The sequence below is a fragment of the Manis javanica genome, chromosome 9 (genome assembly GCF_040802235.1).
Source record: "Manis javanica isolate MJ-LG chromosome 9, MJ_LKY, whole genome shotgun sequence".
Classification (NCBI taxonomy): Eukaryota; Metazoa; Chordata; class Mammalia; order Pholidota; family Manidae; genus Manis; species Manis javanica.
This window is the reverse complement of record NC_133164.1, coordinates 109,408,628-109,428,502: the sequence shown is the minus strand read 5'-3', so window position 1 is coordinate 109,428,502 and position 19,875 is coordinate 109,408,628. Positions and strand designations below refer to the sequence as shown.

Here is a 19,875-nt window from a genome sequence, read left to right as displayed (position 1 = left end):
ATAATTTGATGGGATAAATAAAAATAAGTGAAACCAATATCCATCTAATTTATAATTAGCATTTCTGAAAGAGGATACTTATTTGTTGGGAGCTAATGGTAAAATCAGGTGAGAGAGTTATGGTTGCATTTCATCACTAAACTCCCATTGCTCAAATACCACTGGATACACTAAGGTGCGATATTCAAATTGTAGGAATATGTTGTTGGAGAATCAAAGGGCTTGAAAGACTGCCAAATGGCATCACTCAACACCGGAGGATATAAACTAACTAAAACGTAACTTTGGCTTTTTCCTCCTTTTTAAAAATAATGTTTCATGAAACCAGTTCTGCAAAGATTATTTTCTAAACACAGAAACACATACAAATGTAATTCATCAAAATAGGAAGTGTTTTAATGTAATTCTCAGTGTAAGTGATGCTGCATGCAAACCTTTTACTAAGTCTCACTTGAGTAATTATCCAACCAATATTTCTCATTAACACTCATTTCTCAGCAAAGGTTTTAATAGCTGATAGCTTTTGTAAGGTTCTGTATTAATAAGACTTCATTAAGTTTTCAAAATATAGTACATTTCCTGGAATAATATAAAAGTATTACCATACACAATTAGAACTAAACAATATGTATCTAAATAAATCAACAAAGCCCATTTGGGCAGAGTGTATTAGATCCAACACTGCTTTCCAGATTCTTTAATTCAAATAAAAACCCACTATTCTTCTGGAAGACATTTTATTGTATTTTTCTTGACAAAGCTGAAGTGTTTTTGTGCCTTCCACCTAAATTTCAACACCAAGCTGGGTATAATTTGAGCATGTAAGGAATGGGTCGCATTTTAAATTCTGACACTGGGTTTAGAGGCAAGAAAGACTCGGGTGTTGCCCGAGTTGCTCTGGTGCTCAGTCCTCTGCACACCCACCCACACGAGCAGACAGCCCAGGCTGACCCTGCAGCAGAGGAGCGCGCAGATAAGGAGGCCAGGGCCAAGCTGCACGTACAGGCCCATGGGCTCAGCGTACCTGGCAAAGCCCGGAGGCCAGAGCAGGGGCCTGAGGAGGAGGAGTGGGGGATGAAAATAGTTATGTCAGAGGTAGCACCTGATGAATGACCCTGACCTCTAAGGTAAGAAAGGGTGCTAACCATGATTCCATCAATGCGCTGGGCGGACACTTTGGTAAAACCGGAACAACATTCAAGGAAGGGATGAACACAACCAAACAGAACCCCGAACATGTAGATAAGGGGGAAGAGGCTTATCACATGGAAATTCTGGGGAAAGTTTCAAATCTGACTAATTTAGAGGTATTCCTTCACATAAGGAATTACATTTCTGAGGAAGTAAAGTTGGACGAAAAGAGACTTGTTTTCCAAAGAGGAAAGCATGGACAGAAACAAGCTCCTTGAGAGCTGGGGCCTGTGACTTGACTTCAGTCCCTAAAGCACACGCTGGCACCTCACACCTGGACACCGAATAAATACCGAATGAGTGTGGAGCTTTCCCTAAACACTCCTCCTGGATTTCAAGAGCAGAAATAAGGGAAAATCTGTGTCAAAGTGGAGTTGGTGTAACAGAGACCATAGCATAAGGCAAGGGCAGGAAAAAACGGTGGCAGAGAAGCTCTCTAAAGAACCATCGCGAGAGGCCACTTTATGGACACCTGAAGGGCTTGCTGTGGGATTTCAGGGGTGGGGGGGGGTAAAATACGAGGCCTGTGGTTACCGCTGGGAAAAGTGAAGATGGCTGAGCTCTCTCAGGAAAGGAGTTTAATATGAGCTAATGAAGATGCTTCAGATATACTCTGGAAGAAAGGATAATGAGAAAATAAACTGTAAAAACTGAATTAGATGAAGAGTAGAAAAAAGTCTGGGACTGATCTGAAAGTTATCATGCTTTAATAGCATGTTGTTAATTAAGCAATTTATTGTATCTGTTTTACATTTTATTAGCTATTGATTTAAAAAAAATCATCATCAAGTTGGGCTGAAGTCTTATTTAAACTTAACTTTTTAGCTTTCAAAGCAATTACTTGAAATGCATAAAACATATTTGCATCCTAGGAAAGTAAAGGTAACAACAAAATTTTAAATTAACTTTTTTAGTGGGGGAGTTGCTAATGTTTAATTTTTTGGTAATTATCGGGAGTAAGGTAATTAAAAAGAAGATGGGATGGAGATTAATCACTAAGGATGAAACAAGTTCTACTGTAAACATTAGATGCTCAAAGTTCATACTCATTTTAATCAGAATTAAACATAAGCATCCTCATGAACTGCCAGTCAATGATACTGGGATTTTAAAAAAGTTTCCTGACAGTTTAGGAATGGAAAGCATTACATGGGAAATTCAGAATGCAAACAGAAATGAAGAGTATAACTGGGACACAGTCATTATCAGGCTGTCTTTCCCCCACGCCTTAGGTCCTGTAGATGTGTCAGAATAGTGCACATAAGCTACTGGCCCGGCGCTTCCCCTGCCAGGTTCTTCTAGGCCAGGCCCTCGCGCACTGCATGGCCTTGCTCAGCTCTGCACTGCGGAATCTCAGCCCTACTCTTCGTGCCTGGCCCCTCCTCAGCACCATCACCTCTCAGCTCAGATGTCACTTCCTTGGTGAAGCTATCCCACAACCTTTCTCGCTGACTCCCTTCTGGACTACAACTGCTTGCTTATTTACCTGTGTCTCCCTCAGACTGGGAGCTCTGTGAGAGCAGAGCCCCCTCTTTTCGGATTGCTAAGTATAGTCTTGGTGTACCCTGCACACTGGCATCTGGCGCATAGGCAGGCAGCAATGAATACTTGATATTTGTTGCAAGAAGGGAAGGTGGGCAGGTAGGCAGGCAGGTAGGTGCAACAGGAAGCCTTTTCTACCAAATGCAGATCATGCGGTATGCTTCAAGACACTATGGCATCTACGCTTACCTGCCAGAAAGAAATGTGGCTGTCAGTATTTGAGTAGGTGGCGAGATATCGTCCATCAGGAGCAAAGGCCACTGCAGTGATTGGTCCCTTGTGCCCATGGATTGTCTACAATAAAATTCAGAGTCATTATGATACGTATCCACAGGATGAATACACACACACATGCCAACGCAGTCAGTGCTGAACAAGTCATGTCATGGATATTAGATGCTGTTATGTGCTCTATTTACAGTATCGGGTTAAAAAAATAGGGAAAGCAACCAAAGTTCTCTCACTGCGGCATCCAAAGATTTCCATTTTGTTCTGAGGAGCTAACCTGTCTCCGAGGTGGGAGGACAGCATGAGTCCAGAGGAAAAGCACATATTAATGGGCAAACCTATGTGTTAATTCATTTATGGCCATTAGAGGGAAGAATTTGACAATTAATTAGGAAGGCAAGAAAATGATGGCCAAATCTATCCAGGAACCTCACTCATCTGAAATGTAAAACAATCAGTGCTGTATCGTAACATTCCTGCTCTGGAGGGAGTTAAAAACTGTAACTTCAGTCCCTTAATAATTATACATTTTTTGTGTTTTATGCTTCATTTCCCACCAGTAACACTGTTTAAATGCATGTGGCTGAAATTAGTACAAATACATACTTGCGTGGGTTGGAGGCTTGAGCACACATATAAATCAAACACTGCTAAAAATAAGTTAACAGGGATAATTTTCAGCCTTTGCCAAATAGCTATCATTGATTTAACTGTAAATTTTAAAAAGGGATTTGTATTTTAGACTAGGTCTGTGGTAAAAGTTCTTTACTAATAAAAATTTACACCCAACTATTAATAGTCATTGAAAACAGTGTAGTATTAGGCAAATCAGAATATTGTATTAATGTCCCTATGCTCAACTCTTAAAGACCATACCTCTACTCCATCAGCCAGTATTTAGTCTGCTTACAAACTGCAGGTTGGTCCCCTCCTTTGTCTAGAATGGAATGGGGAAATGCGTTCCCTTGAACTAAGACAATACCAGGAAGGTCTGTGTCCATCAGTTATTTTTTGATGAGGAATTGTGAACCTTGAGTCTCGGCAGGAGCATCAGGGTCATCATGTGACTCAGCTCCATGGATGTCATCCATTTGGTAAGTCCCTCCTAATTCGTATCTGAGTGATTAAAATGAGGCAGGGAGGGAGGAGAGAGGGATGAGGATACAAGCACGCTCCTCAATGCCCTTTGGATTTTGTTCTTTCCTGTCTTTAGATTTTTGTGAGGCACTGTGGGATCCAAAATAATGCGTTTTTCAACACTGAGAGAGAAAAATGTTGTACTGGTAACAGCACTGGAGCTTTCAGTTGGCCGACAACACAGCTCTGAGTCAGGCCGACCAGCTGAACTCCTTCTATCTGGGCTCCACTACTTACTAAAGGTGGGACACAGGCAAGCTACTTAGTTACTTAACTGTAGAGCACCCAAGTCCGTAAGTAGGAGAGACAACGATGACGATCCTATTGATGTACCTGCCTCCCAGAGCTCTGTGAAGATTAAATGAGTAACAGTGTGCACAATGCGGGACAGATTTCAATAAATATTATTAATGTCCTTACTTAAAGATGACTGGACTTGAAAGTTGCTAAGAGAGTAGATCTTAAGTGTTTTCACCACAAAAAAAGAAATGGTAATTACATGACAGAATGTTGGTAATCATTTTGCAATATATATCAAATCATCACGTTGTACACCTTAAACTTACACAGTGTTATATACCAATTATATCTCAATAAAGCTGCAGGAAAAAAATGATCAGATGAATGTAAACAATTGTATAACCCAATTACTTGAGTATACCACTTGATGAAAAGCCAAAAAGAAAAAAAAAATTTTTTAATCCTAATCACATATCCCAGCCTAGCATACTAGGCTGTCTAGAAACACAGATTTTAGACTGTGGCATTTTATTAAACAGATATGGTAAGTATCCATGGTACTAGCCCACATATGTGGCACTAAATTATTGCTAAATAATTATAACAAAAAGCCAAGTTAATACCACGTATACTTAAATGAAAATTATTGTAGGGAGGGGGAAAAACATAGCCAATTAAAAGAGAAAAACTGGCTGTCTCCATGTATGTGGTCAATTTAATGAGCTTATTGGGAAAGCATCTTTGATTTTTAAAATCAAGATACAGTTCTGCTAAAAATTTGAAATTCTACTGGGCCAACCTGAGACTATTTTATTATTAAGACAGTTGATTAGTAGGCCTTGCTTTGTAATAGAGGCTGCAAACTGAAGAGTCTTAAGATGAAACCAGACTGTAGATATGTGTGGTTTGGCCTGCAAAGTGTTTTCTGAGCCCATATTTTCATTCATCAGGTATCATGTAAAATCAAGATTTTTTGCCTATCCTGAAAAACTGGAAGTTCTGGAAATCCTGGGCCTTCGTTCACATGCGGCAGCATCAGCCAGGGCAAAGGAGAGGCAGCCCCTTCAGCCTGGACACCTAACACCTGCTGCCTGGCTCCCTTATTTCCTGCCTGATCTCTTATGGCATTTAATGCAACACTTCTATTAAAAATACTGATGCAAAATAGTTCTTCTGTTCTCCAGGTTCTAGTATGCATAGAAGCAGACCAGAAACTCTAAGAAAAGTTGGCCCTTCTTGCAAGTCCCCCCATACCCAACTCTGTGTAGAGGTGGATCGATTCTCCTTCTGAAGTTTCGGTCCCTAAATCTCAAAACAGAATGCTCAGTCTGCCTCCTTCAGGTTAGTATCACTCTTCAGTCGGTGTCTGGAATGAGCTTCAGACAGCTGGGGTGAGCCAGCAGGTCCAAAGGATGCAGCAGCCCAATGGTGACGTGACTGTACTTCTCTGTCTCTGGGAGGCTACGTTAGCTCTCGTATAAAGGCAGAAAATCAGACCCACAGGCTCCTTCAGAAAAGTCTTCACAAAAGATTTCATGTTATGTTTTTATCTTTTATAGAGGCCTGTTATTTAAAACAACCACTTGAAGAATACTTCTGTATCAGCTGAAGACATTCTTCATTACCATATCTAGTGTCTCTAATAGAAGATCCTGTGAATTAAGTTCATCTTGGAATTTTCTGCCAGTGAAATGTTTATCTTCCCAGATAAATTTTGTTGCTTTCTTTTTATCATGTAACAATAATGACATAATCTTAACATGTGTTTGCTTTACTGCTAGGGCGCTCAGAACTAAATTTATGCTCATTCTATGTGTCTGGGAATAAATACTTCCTACTCATTCCATTAATCATTGTCCTGTTTTCATTCGATGTTCTTGAAATCTTGTTAGACACTGAGCTTAGTTTGTTAGTTCCTTTTAAGTCTGTTTTGGACAAAGGGGGACTGCCCTTTAGAGCAGAAAGCATTCACACGCACAGACACACACACACAGTAAGGTACTCCTAGGTGCCTCATGGGGCTGTCTTTAAAACCGACCTAAAGAAAAACCCAGGGGCACTGACTGCAGTGTCAGCTGACAAACAGACCTGGTGTCTTATAAGAAAGCAAGTACCACTCGTGGAAGCTCAGGGAAGCTCGCTGTTTTAAATGGTTTGGTACATCTGGTGAGTTCATTACAATCTCAGCCTAAGAGGTGCTTCAGCTGTCAGTGTAATGGAAGTGTTGCCATTGTCTTTTGTTCAGAATCTCTGAACTTCGGAGAGCTATGCAGACACCACCTGAACTGAGTTTAACCTCAATTCGGGCATTAGAGATGCAGCTGTGCAGGGATCACGGCGAACTTGTAAGCGCTTTGTGATGGGGCCAAACCATGGTTGGGATCTTAAATGCTAAACTGTGAAGAACATTTTCTAAAAACAGTTATCAAAATAAAAGAAGGTTCGGTCTACTTTTCATATGTGAATGAGCACCATGTCTTGTTATATTTTCAAAGAAATTGCTGACTTGAAAAGATAGAAATGGAATATAAAAAAATTAATCTAATTCAAGAAGTATTATGAACAATAAAAGAAATCAAGCAATTATCCCTAGCAGTAGACAGAGTATTGAATCGTTAAACACCCCCTCCCTGGTTTCTTGTTAAAGGAACTGAGAGGCAGGATTAATAATGAGAAACGCTTGCACTTACCCAACTGTTCCTAGCAGGCACTTTCAGTGTGCTCTGCAAAGAAATATAATTAACCTTGTTGGACAGAGGAGAGACACGAATTTCTAAAATGATTTGGTCAGGACCAGCAGAAGCTATGACTGCCTAGAATGTTCCCTTTAGAATTGCTCTTTGAATGGTTGGTCTCTTCCTGGAGTTCTTGATATTCATCTTCCAAGTGTCAAGTGAAGAATTGAAACCCAAACAGTAGGACTTTATTACATCCACTTTAGAGATGAAAATAAGATAAGAGAACATTGTATATTTATTTGCCAGTCTCATCACTTTTTTAAAAGGTAGGAAAACTCCCAACCAAACAAAACACTTTCCTACTTGTAATATAAACTGTGAAGAAAAGGTTTCCTCAAGTAGGTAAAATTTTGCTATCATAATTACCATCACAAAGGAAAGATTTATAAAGTATTGACCATGTATTTTGTATAATATTTACTAAAATAAACTGAGAAATGAAAGGACCTGGATGGAGCCTTCACAGCCTAGGGTCTGTGGGGGCTGAGAGGCGAGAAGGCTACCTTGGTCGTAGGCCACCCAGGGGAGCAGCATGGCTAGCTTTAAGATAGCTGGCTGCAATTTGGGGGTGCTTGAAAGGTCTGCTGAGCTGAAAATATGTCTCCAGTTGGCTGCACATAGTCTCTGAAATTTCTAAAAATATAATTATGCTTTCAGCTGAGGCATCTTTTCTAGAATGTGTCCTTGAAGAGAGAAAATAGGATAAACATGCTTTCATGACATACAAACTTGGCAAATGCCCTGAGTTTAGGGTGAGACTGAATGAAGTATCTGTGTGTGGAGACAGGAAATACGTTGGAGACAGACCAGATAATCAGGGAAGTGGTGGATGCCTAGGAAGTGAGGATGAGCCCTAAAAGAAAAGGAGAGGTAATCCCAAAGACCTACAAATACCTACCTTTCCTCAGTGCTGGCCCCTCTTATGCTAAGTGAGGGTCAGGGGGGGGGCAAAACCTCGGTGCCTGAAACCCCAAGCATACATTTGGTATTGCTTACAGATCGCACCCAAGTCTCTAAGGGTCTGCTCTGCATGCCTTTCTGACATCCCGGTAGAAGAGGCCTCTGATTTCATGGCTGATTGGCAGGGAGGTAACTGCTCAAGGCAGAGAGAAGACAAAGACATCGCTCTGACAGCTTTGTTTGTTAGGCAAGGGAAAGACTCATGAAAAAAGAGTCATTTCAAAAGAGTTGAAAAGTTGAGAATTAATTATGTTCAATAAAAAAAACTCCCCCCTTTCTTTTCTCTGAAGCAACCAATTTGTGAAAATTTTATTCTGTATTTAAGGTTCATTCTGTTCAAGGAAACAAATAATTTAGGCAGATGATAACACCATTAAAGAAAAAAAGTCTCATCTACGGCCAATGAGAAGACACAAGCAAAATTTAATCACCACAATGAAGTAAGCCTTCTCCAGCCTTTTTGTGCGTCGTCTCTTAAGGCTGAATGATATTGCCAAGAACACCAAAAGGTCACCCATTCTTTTTTGTATGTGGACAGCGCTGCCTTAAAGCAGATCAGACAGATGAAAATGTAATCTGTTTTCAAATATCTCCAATCTCCAGAGGAGATTCCAAAACCTCCCCTGGGGACCCTTTTCTGTGTTAACAATGCATGCTGTCAGGAAATTTTTCCTTATATCAAATCTAAATCCAAAATGCTACAGTGTAAGCCTGCTTCCTCGGTGACCGACAGCGGGTCACCAATCCCAGCATGGTAACCTTCTATAGAGTTGAGGATTGTTAGCATAACTTGCCCCTTTTTCACTTATTTATCTTATATTTTAAGGACTAAAAAAAAATCTCAGTGACTACAACCTTTCCTCTCAGGTCTCATTTTCCAACTTTTTAATCATTTCTGTGGCTTTTCCTTAAACTCTCTCTAAGCTTTCAAATCATGACATCTTAGGGTTGGGTGGTATCTTAAGGGTCATTTTATTTTATGACACCTCAAAATGTAGAATTTCACATCAGACAGAGTCCTGGACCAGGCAACCGGATGTCATCATAATTTCCCGTAACACTGTACAGGTAGGCTAGCACTCCGCTCATTTTATCAGAGAATCGCAATCGTGGCTGGCAGAAATGGTGAAGCTGTTCGCATGCAGACGGCTGACACTCAGCGTACTCCCAGACCTGTAGGAGGTGGGCTGTGGATGCTGAAGCTGGGAGCGTACTGGTTGTGCTGCGATGCCTTGTGAGGCCTCCAGTGACAAAAACACCCATCAGCAGGCCTCAGTCTCAGGCCTCTTCTACAGTGCTTTCCCAACGTCATTTGTCCTCACGTTTGCATTCTGTACTCCTGCTCAGTTATTGCCCGTTGAGCTTGTTCTATTTCTTTCTGTCTTCTCCAGCTTACCAATTCTTGATACTTACATCCTATCACTAATATCTTATTGAGTAGAATATATATTCAGGGCAAAAGACAAATAGATTTGGTATCCTTTTAACACCTAAATGGAAAAGAGCATAGTTTCTGTCTCACATTGTGGTTACTGATAAAATGGATCTCATGACTTCATGTGAATCTGAAGCCTCCCTTCACATCTTGGTGCCATCCTGGTCCACTGCAATCTCCCCTGCCCGCCATCCCTATGAGGAGAGAAGGACAGCACAGCCTGGCAGCGGGGGCTTGGTGCCCCGAGGGCGCTCACTCACCTCAGCAGCTCTAGACATGTGGAAGAGGCAGGGCCCCTGGCCCCCTGCAGCAGGGGAGATGAGGAAAAAGCCTTTTCCTTGACCCAGCTCCAGCAGTTTAAGCTTCTTAAAACAGATGATTAAGCATTAGAAGCTGCCCTGTGCTCCTTCACTGGCTAGGAGTGGGGAGGAGGCCTGTGGTGGCTCCCAAGACGCCCTGGCCGGAGGAGGACGGCGGCCCCATCTGCAATCAGCAGGTTACCTCCCTGGCCCGGGGTGCTTGAGGGTTTTTACACTCCCACCAGCTTTCTGTGTAAGCTGGCATCTACAGATACCAAAATGAGCGTTTCTGTAGGAAAGGATCATTATTAAGATTAGGGGCCTTGCTTTTTCTCACTTGGGACATAAAACGCAGAAACTGCCGTACGGCCCCAAAGTAAAGTGTCTGGTAAATGGGCTGCTGATGCTTTAGTGCTGACATGAGGTCAGGTTGTCTTCCCGGCTGTGTCACCTCCCAGTCTAAGCACAGAAGCCCACGTGCTACCCTGTGGTGGTTCTAGAGTGATTCTGAACAGAGATTTGAGGGTTGACAATAGGTTGTTTATCTCTATAATTTCTTTTCTTTTTGGAGGGCTGGGGCAATGCTTGTTATTCACATTATGCCAACTCTATGTTACAGAGTCAACCTGTTGTGGCATTTTCCAATAGCAGGGGTAATGGAACTATTCAATGAACTGAGTCATTTTCTATCACTATCTTATTGAGTAGAATATATATTCAGGGCAAAAGACAAATAGATTTGGTATCCTTTTAACATCTAAATGGAAAATAGGTTTAAGGGTAAATATAATAAAGCAAGCTATCTTAAGTTTATTGTAAGATATAATGCCTCAAGTAAACAGACTTTTTTTGTGACTTAAAAATAGCTGCAGCATTTATTGTCCATTTCCAGGTACTGAAAGTTACTTAAATGTCATTTGGGAATAAACTAACTGACAATGATGAGTTAAAGGAGCTTTTCTACATCTACATATTGGTAATCCTTATGATACAAGTTATAGTTTTTAAAATTTCTTTTGTGGGTCATTACACACCAACATAAATGTACACACACATAACATTCTTATCCAGAAATAGTAAGAATTACTAAAGACTAAGAATTACTAAAGACTGTTTTACTAAAGTAACTTAGGCATTAGTAGAAACTTCAGATTTTTATGATAATGGAGCTTTATTTTCACTAATATCAATTATAAATTATCAAAATTAATTTTAAAAAGGAAGGTCAATGAATGAACAAATAGAGAATAAACATTTAATACAACAGTTGCTTTCTAATCTTAAAATTTTATAGTCATCGTAACAGCAATCTTTGTTAAATACATGTACTGTTTTTTAAAAATACATTATGTTATTTAGTCTACAAAACAACTCTCTTTATCCATTCATTCGACCATCAAAGTTTTATTGGGCATCAGCCATGTACCAGTTATTATTTTATCTGCTCTCATGGAACTTGTATTTTACTGGAGAAAATAGTCAATAAGCCTATAAGCAAATATGTTTCATAGTGTCAGATAGTGACAAGTATCTATCTGTGAGAAAGGCTCTATTCTCTCATCCACATCTTACACATGAGAAAACAGGCTTAGAAAGAAGTTACATGTATGGTTTTAAGAGTTTTTTCCCCTTCTATTCAACTGAGGAACTTTTCAGATTCAAAGAATAAATTTTCTGTAAGTCTCACCTATTAATGCTTAAGTGCTTCCCCCTCCTTTCCTTGCTGCAGATAAATCAGGAGCTGACTACACTCCGGCGTTCACACACATACACACTCACACACCCCGCTTTTGCGTTACTAGCCCAAATATTTTCAGGATGATGTAACTATAAAAAGCCCAATTAAATTATATGTAACTGCTATGTCCTTTCTTTGCATTTTGAAATGATCAGTTTTATAGTCAGACTCTGAAAACTACATTTATCAAAAATCCCATATATTACAAACTTCTAATTATTTTAAAAACATGATTACCACCAATTTTTGGCTAATAAAATCATAGGCATATTAATATTGGGAATGACTCTTAAGCTCAATAATAACATAAGAAAATAAACCTAGGTAAAGACGTAATTCAAATGTGATAAATGTGGTTCAGTTTTAAGTAAAAGGATAGTGAGTAAGTTATTATTAATATTCACATCACTAGTATGAAATAATCATAAAACACTTATTACAGTTAAGTCGCTTATACTTAAAAAGTTACAGAAAATATTTTCTTCAGATTTGGGTAGACTCAAAGCTAATTTTTTTTTACCTATATTTCTAATATAAATCTATTCAAACACACACCAAGAAGTCTTAAAATTAACAATTTTTTGTTTTTATATTCTCTGACTATGAAAATTCTGTTGTTAAATATTCAAAGGATTCCTAAGAATTGGACTAATATAGAATGGTTATATGATTTTTCAAAGAAGACAGGAGAAACTGTTCTTAAAGGTAATACTGTGTCACAAAAGTAAATCCCAGCACCCTCTCAAAACACTGCAGGCATTCATACAGCAGGCTGGCAGCAGACAGATTCACATTAACTGATAGAACTGTGCAGCTTCTGGGGTTCCGACCTGGGGTGAAGCTATGATTTTTGGCTGCAGTAGCAGGACAAGACCCCTCCACTTCTCCCTCTCACCTCCCTTTACCCTGGTGCAGTGCCTGCTGACACAAAACTCTCTTATGTTGACTGTACTTCAGCTACAGAACTTATATGTTTCAAAAACATGACTCAAAAGGATTTAAGATTTTTACCATTCCAAAAGAGAAATCACTTCAAAGTGTTAAAGAATATTAAAGTATTACCTCAGTTTTAAAAATTCATGCATACATTAACAAATGTTACCATTATCTCTTGGCTCATACTTATTTTGGGGGATGATAGAGTATATTCACTAACACATAATACAGATACAGAAATTTTACATTTTTATGTGTGGCTTATTACGCCTCATCAATTTACGAAAACAGAGTGAGATTCGTCTGGAACATAACCTAATTAATGTTGTTCTGTGTTACATGGCCCCTTTCTTTTGTTAAAGTCAAACAATGCCAAGTTAATAAAAATATAAAATTACCTTCCTAATTTTGATTTAACATTCAATATTTTTCTTAATATTTAAATAGCAGCAAAATAATACAATATGCCAACTTTTTGGCCTATAGCCATTGCATTTGCACATATTCTGGAGCAATTACTGTGGCAAAATAACACTGACACTACTTGTCAGTCCCCACACTGCCTTACTCTCAGACTATCCCACATTTATCTAGTGGATTAAAATTTGTCCTTGCTGGTTTTATGAATGAACAAGCTTTTCTGAAACACAATTTGCTTATTTGTAAAAAAAAGGACGACATCTATTTTGCCTACCTCATGGGATTAAATACTTTAAATATAAATGTACTTTAAAATGCTTATTGAGAGTTCATTATATTCTAGGCCCTGGAGCACAAGGATGAGATCTGACCTCCTGCTAATGAGCTTAGGAGGAGAGAGAGTCAGAACGATAGTATGCAACTACTGAATAGTGTAATAAATGAAGAAGAAGAAGTGTGTGTAAAGTGCCACAGAAACACAGATGAATAAGCAGTAAGTTCTATTACGGGAGGACATGTTGGAACAAAGCGCAGAAAGAAGGTGATATATGAGTTGCACTTACAGGATGAGCAGAAGCTGGCCAGGAGCAAAAGGCCCTTCTAAGCAGAGAGATGAGTCTAAGCAACATGTGAGAGGAAGACATGGGGAGGTGAGGCAAAGAGCAGCGTCCCTACGTCACTCCACCAACATGAGGGCTGGGGTGGAGGGAGCTGGGGGAGACAGGGCTTGGAGATGAGGCAGAAAGGTAGCTCTGGCCACGCTATAAACTGTCTTATGTTCACAGTCAAGAGGGAGTTTTCTGCATTTTAAATAGGACAACGGTCAGATCAAACCAGGTTTCGAGGCAGAGGAGGAGGAGAGAGGAGCTAGGACAGAAGGTCGGGAGGTAAATGTAGTGTGTAAATTAGGAGCTGGATGAGGAATTGGATGTGGAGACGAAGCAGAGGGAAAACTGGGAAGGTGGCGGTGATGCGCTCCCTGGACAGGGAAGGAGTCACAGAAAGACACGCTTTTGGGCGGGAGGAGAGGTTAGCGGAAGTCATAATGAGCTTAGTTCGGGACATGTAGCCATTAAGCTGCAGGACTTAAGCAGCAGTCACAATTACACTGGAAAGTTAGAAAGGTGAGTCCGGAGCTCAGGAAAAGGTTTATTGAAGGACAGGCAGATTTGAGAATTATTAGCACACAGACCGATGCTGAAGCCATAGATCCTACACTCAGCACTGCTGCTGGTACACAGCAGTTTCTCCACGAATATTTGTTAAATGACTGAGTGTAAGTGGTCGAGACAGACCTTGAAGAGCAGACTAGGTGAAAAGGTGAGGATAAAATGAGAGGACACCCCTGGTGTGAGCAGTGGGCATGAAAGGAGGAGCTGGGTCTATTTTGCAATTTAGATTTCAAATCTCAGTTTTTAGGTAATATTTTTAAGTGTAAGATTTCAAGTTGTCCCTAATGTACAATTCACTTTTTAGGTAGAGAATTTTGTGACTGATCACTGTAGTTAATACCTAACAAAATTGTTTTGAAGTTTGATAATATTTTATCTTTTAAATAACAATCCATTTTTAAAATTCAAGTACAGTTCACATACAATCTTAGTTTCAGGTGTACAACATAGTGATCTGACAATTGTATGTATATTACTAAATGCTCACCATAAGTGGTTATCATCTGTTACCATACAATGATGTTACAATATTATTGACTGTATTTTCTATGCTGTACTTTTCATCCCCAAGACTTATTTTATAATTGGAAGTCTGTACCTCTTTATCTTCTTTACCTATTTCACCCATTCCCCTGCTTCCCCTTGCCCCATGGAGGTTCCTCAAAAAATTAAAAATAGAAATATCATATGACCTAGTAGTTCCACTTTTGGGTGTTTACCTAAAGAAAACAAAATCACTAATTTGAAATGATAGTTTCACCCTATGCTTTCTGCAGCATTATTTATAACAGCCAAGTGTTCATCAACAGATGAATGGATGGAAAAAAAAAGATGTGGTACACACACACACACACACACACACAGTGGAATATTATTCAGTCATAAGAAATAATGAAATCTTGTCATTTTTTGTGACAATATGGATGGACCTAGAGGGTATTATGCTAACTGAAATAAGAGAGAAAGACAGATACATATGATTTCACTTACATGGAATTTAAGTAAGAATGCTTTATCAAGTAGTAATTATTTAATTCAGGGATCAGGAAATTAATTATTAAAGTCAAATTTATAGGACCAAAAACATGGATTTGAATTAGAATTAAATTTACAATTCCAAACAACCAGTACACATCAACTGCCAAAACTGAAAGTCTAACCTTTCTAATTTTAAGTTTGCTTAAATTTAGTTATCAAGAATTTTGATATTTTAGAAAGGTCATTATGTAACACATTTAAGACTTCTATGAAGGTAATTATAAAGAGACAAAAAAGATACACTGTTAAAAATTAGGAAAGACAACAAAGAAAATTTAAAATGTAACCTGTATGTATTTATGAGTGAGTGTGTATACTGTGTATGTGTATATACACACACATGAATTTCGTTGCTCACTTTGATATACAGATCCTTTTCAAAAATAAGGGAGAACTATTTTAACCAAATTAATGATTTATAAAAAACTCATATTAATGATCACTATGACCAACTTTGTTCTACAGAAATTTCAGTGATTCACTAGATTCCAAACTAGAATCAATGCAAAAGATACCGGATGCTTTTCTACTAATTATAGTCCCATAATAAACATTTAAACAAGCACTCCTTATAATTTGGTTAAAAAGCATTCACTTAAATGCAAAGCAAAATGAATTAAATATCCTATGGCTGATATTAAATGTCACAGGAATATCTATTTGATATTCTAAGAGTGGGAGATACACTGGCTTAAACCATCACATCCTTAATGCCTAATGGTAAGCAGAACTAAAAGTCCAGTTCATTATAAAATTCAATATTTGGACCATCATACTCTTTAGCACTTAATAAGCAATTAATATTTGTCAGCAAAGAATGTTTTGGTAACACAGGGTGAAAATCAATAACACTAGCCTACTTGTTGCGCGCCCTAGCACTGAAAAGCTATCCAAACAATTACAGTCCTTCAGGGAAACAAACTGTTCTGATGTTTTAATTTATGTTCTTCTCAAGCAAACTTTCGAAACCTTTGAAGCTTTTTTGTTTGTTGATAACTTGAATGCACTTTGTTAGTAACTGCTTACAATTGCTATCATGCAAGTAACCCACAGAGTGTGCCTTAAAATAACATCCTGTGCCTTACTAGATACTATTAAAATCATACTGTGTGTACTGATTTTAGTCACTTTTGAGTAAAAGCATATAAAACTCAAGTAACAGCCTTCCATTTAATATGTCTTCCTTTTAGAGGAAGTGTATAAAGAAGGCAGTTTGGGCACATTTCTGAAGCTTAATAGCTTCTATGTTATGAACTTTGCATTAGCAAAAATGATTTGTAAGAGAAGCATGGTTTTTATTTTGGAGGGTTTTGTAAGTATAGAGAATAACACAAAAAAAGGAAAGCAAAAATTACCTATAATCTCACCATTTTAAGTATTTATAATAAAAGTGGTAACCCAACTTACTCATCAAACTCCAAGCCTTAGAAGAAACACCATGAATTATGTGGCATATATCCTTCCACATTTTCTTTAGTTTGTCTTTGAAATCATAAAGTTGATCAGTTCTTCCTAGTAGGAATGACTTGGTGTTCCTCTGCACTATTTGATTTTTTCATAAGAGTATTTTGTCCAGAACTGAGAAACACTGTTGTCAGATAATTTTAAATGTTAAAATAAAATCGTGATATCCCATGGGAAGTTCATGCTACCCCCAAATTTGCTTCTGCATAAAAAAACTATTTAACAAAGGAACATTATTTACCATGAATTTAGTTGCTTGTAAAGCTTGGAAATGATAGAGACTCACTGTTTCTGTAAAAGTAAAAGGCAGGTGTGCTCGTTTAAAGGGGAGGTCCTCTTCAAAAGGAAATACAATAGTTGAGGAAATATTTTTTATAATATTATAAAATTATAATATTATGGTAAACATTTTCATTTAACGGTCAAGTGAGATTAACATTTAGATAAAGCATTATACATTAAGATTGTCTGCTGTGGCAGGCAATAAACTATTTGTACTAACAGATTTATAATTTATGGTTATTCAGGTGTCAGAGTTTATAAGTGCTTTAACAATGAACTTAAACTATGAGGCAAACAATGAATAAACCTTAAAACCACTGCAAATTTCACACTGCAGTATGAGTTAATACAGAACAGAAAATACCATTACTGGGTCTTTGGATAGTTTAAAATTTATTGAGAATTATGGTTCATACTTCCTGTTTAACATATGAAAAAGGCAGGCCCCAATGTCATATGAGAGTCAGAGCCCAGAGTCAGAGCTCACAGAGGAGCAAATGATACATAAAAGGTTTAAAAAGATCAGTATTATAACAACTGTGTTTTTTAACTTCTTGATAATTTTATAGTAAATATAAGAAATAAATCATCCTATTTATAGTTCTGTATACTCATGACAGACACTTCATGCTATTCCATATGCGATCTGGTAATTTTTTATGATCACATGCCTGCAACACTTTACATGCAGGATGTTGTGGTGTTTCCACATAGGCAGTCATTAAACAGGGGGTCCTAATGTTTGTTTGGAATTCAGCTGTTTGGAACTCAGAACACATTTATCCATTGAAACAATGCCATAAACAGCAGTTAGACTTCTAGGCCACTTTCAAAAGCCTATGGAATTCTTAATGTTTCAGAATTTATAGTGCCAGTTCAATTTCCTAAACACTAAATATAATAGTTTCTGATGGGGAAAAGCATTTCAAGGTCCAAGTCAGACACCAGGAACCTAATTATCTACTGCAGGTTCCAGAAACTTACAAGTTCTAACATCCTTAGATATATAGGGGGCATACATATATGTGTGTGTGTTACTGGGCCAGTGGAAGCATGTATGAATGTATGACATTACCTTTCTTGAACCCTTAGACACTGGATTCACCCAAAATCCTAAGCCAGGGAGACACTCATTACCTGTCTTTACACATATACCTTCAGGTAGAAATTAAATCATGGGATTACTGTAGGAGATGTTGGGGATTTTTTTGTGTAATAATTGTGAGTAATTATGTAGTATGGTGGTGGTGATGTGTGTGCATGCATACATTTTGGGGTAAAGTAGGGGACAGCAAGACTAAAAGAGGGTGTAATGTAATCAAAGCCCTAGAAGAAAGAGAGCATGTTTTGTCAGAAGAACTAAAAAACCTTCAGAATGAGTAGGATTTATGGTGCAAAGGATGAAGTAGAGAGAGATAAGCTAGATAGAGAATTAGGCTGAAGACAGACCATGAAGGAAGGGCTTGTGAATTTCAGTGAATATATCCTAACTGTGAACACATATTGTGAGGACATTTAAACCCAACAATATTTAAAAAATATATATGGAAGACATTATATGGTCTAAATAATCACATTTCCATATAATTTAACTTAAAAAATACAGTTATTTAATATCAGATTTGCATCTCTATCTTCTGCTATATATGAAGATTAAAAATTGGATACCAACATGGTTTTAGTCATTATATATTTAAGTAAGTGTGGTTCAGTTCTGAATAAGAAATGATAAATAGCATTTTCTCTGAATAATTGCAGAGTACTTTATTAAAGTGTAACTAATATGTTCAAAAAGTTAGTAATACATTTCCTTTGCATTTGTGTAGATCTAAAAGCAAAATGGTCTGCTTTTAAATTCTTGGATTATAAGTTGTTTGCACTTTTTTAAAAACTGAAGCACCACAACGCAAAGAAGGGCTGATTACTGAGGTTTGTCCACTTCCAAGTTTGGCTTCTGTGAATTCTATATAATAAATCTACCACAAATGGACCTCACAACTGTCTCATAAATTTATATTTTCTTTGATTTCCGGTCAGCTTTCAACAACAAAAAGAACCGTACTTAAATGTAAAGACGTTTAGTGTATATAATGTATAAAATTAATGGCTGCCTTTTTTTCTTTTTTAAGTAAGGCATATTTGCACTGATTATTAGAACTGCTTAAAATGTGAATTGCATGATTTTTGATGGCTGCACACTCAAGGACAACAGTGAATGACCTTGAACAGCAGTGTATAAAAATACATTTATCACCGAAATGGCATGCTGGCTGCCAGTCAATATATGCCTCTCATTTGTTAGCAGGTTCTCCTGCTGTGATTCCCTCATTACAATTTGCTTTTACTTCCTGGGCAAATGACAACTAGAAAATGAGGCAGCTTCTTTCTTGACCAAACTTAATCCAGAAAAAATGAGATGACAGCTGCAACCACTCAAGTGTTACAGGATATTTTATACATGTTTGTAAAAGGTATGGTTATATATTCTAAATACTATATTATACTATATTGCTAAATGTGACAGCCAACAAGTTATCTCACTTTATTAGTCTATTCCATTGGTGGGAAGAAATCTTTCAGAAACTTAGGATACTTTTTGCTCATAAAATAACTTCTTATATCCTATCCGATCTATTTTTCTAATTAAATAAATGGGGTATAGGATGCAGATAAATGCTGAACTTAGAGATAAAATGTAGAAAACATTCTTGGATACTTTTTTAAAAAGCATCTAGCTGAAGTCTGACTATGGGAATACCTGACTCCTGTCCTATATTTTTATGATAATTAGTCTCAGTACACAGCTTACATTTTTCTAGGAAGCAAAACACTGCTTAGGTAATGAACTTGTGCTAGAAGTATATTCATATCTGTAAAGAAAATTATAGAACAGTCACATATAAGTTTATGTTATATTTAATTAATTTTTTCATATAAGGATTTTCTGACCCACTGATTTCTAGTCATGATTTAAGACACCTCAGGGCACAGTGTATTATTACAAGAGATGTGAAATAACCACCAAATGCTGAAAACAAAAGCAATTTTTCCTTTC

At 37.7% G+C, this 19,875-nt stretch overlaps 1 protein-coding gene across 4 annotated transcripts in view; it reads right to left on the bottom strand.

The window, feature by feature from the left end:
• The window catches only part of WDR7 (WD repeat domain 7), a 354,103-nt gene that overhangs the window by 5,520 nt on the left and 328,708 nt on the right, over positions 1–19,875 (bottom strand). For all 4 annotated transcript variants that reach the window (XM_073213119.1, XM_073213120.1, XM_073213121.1 and 1 more), the window contains one exon: positions 2,923–3,027. In XM_073213119.1, coding sequence (XP_073069220.1) covers positions 2,923–3,027 — 105 coding nt within the window. The remainder of the gene's footprint in view (positions 1–2,922; positions 3,028–19,875) is intronic.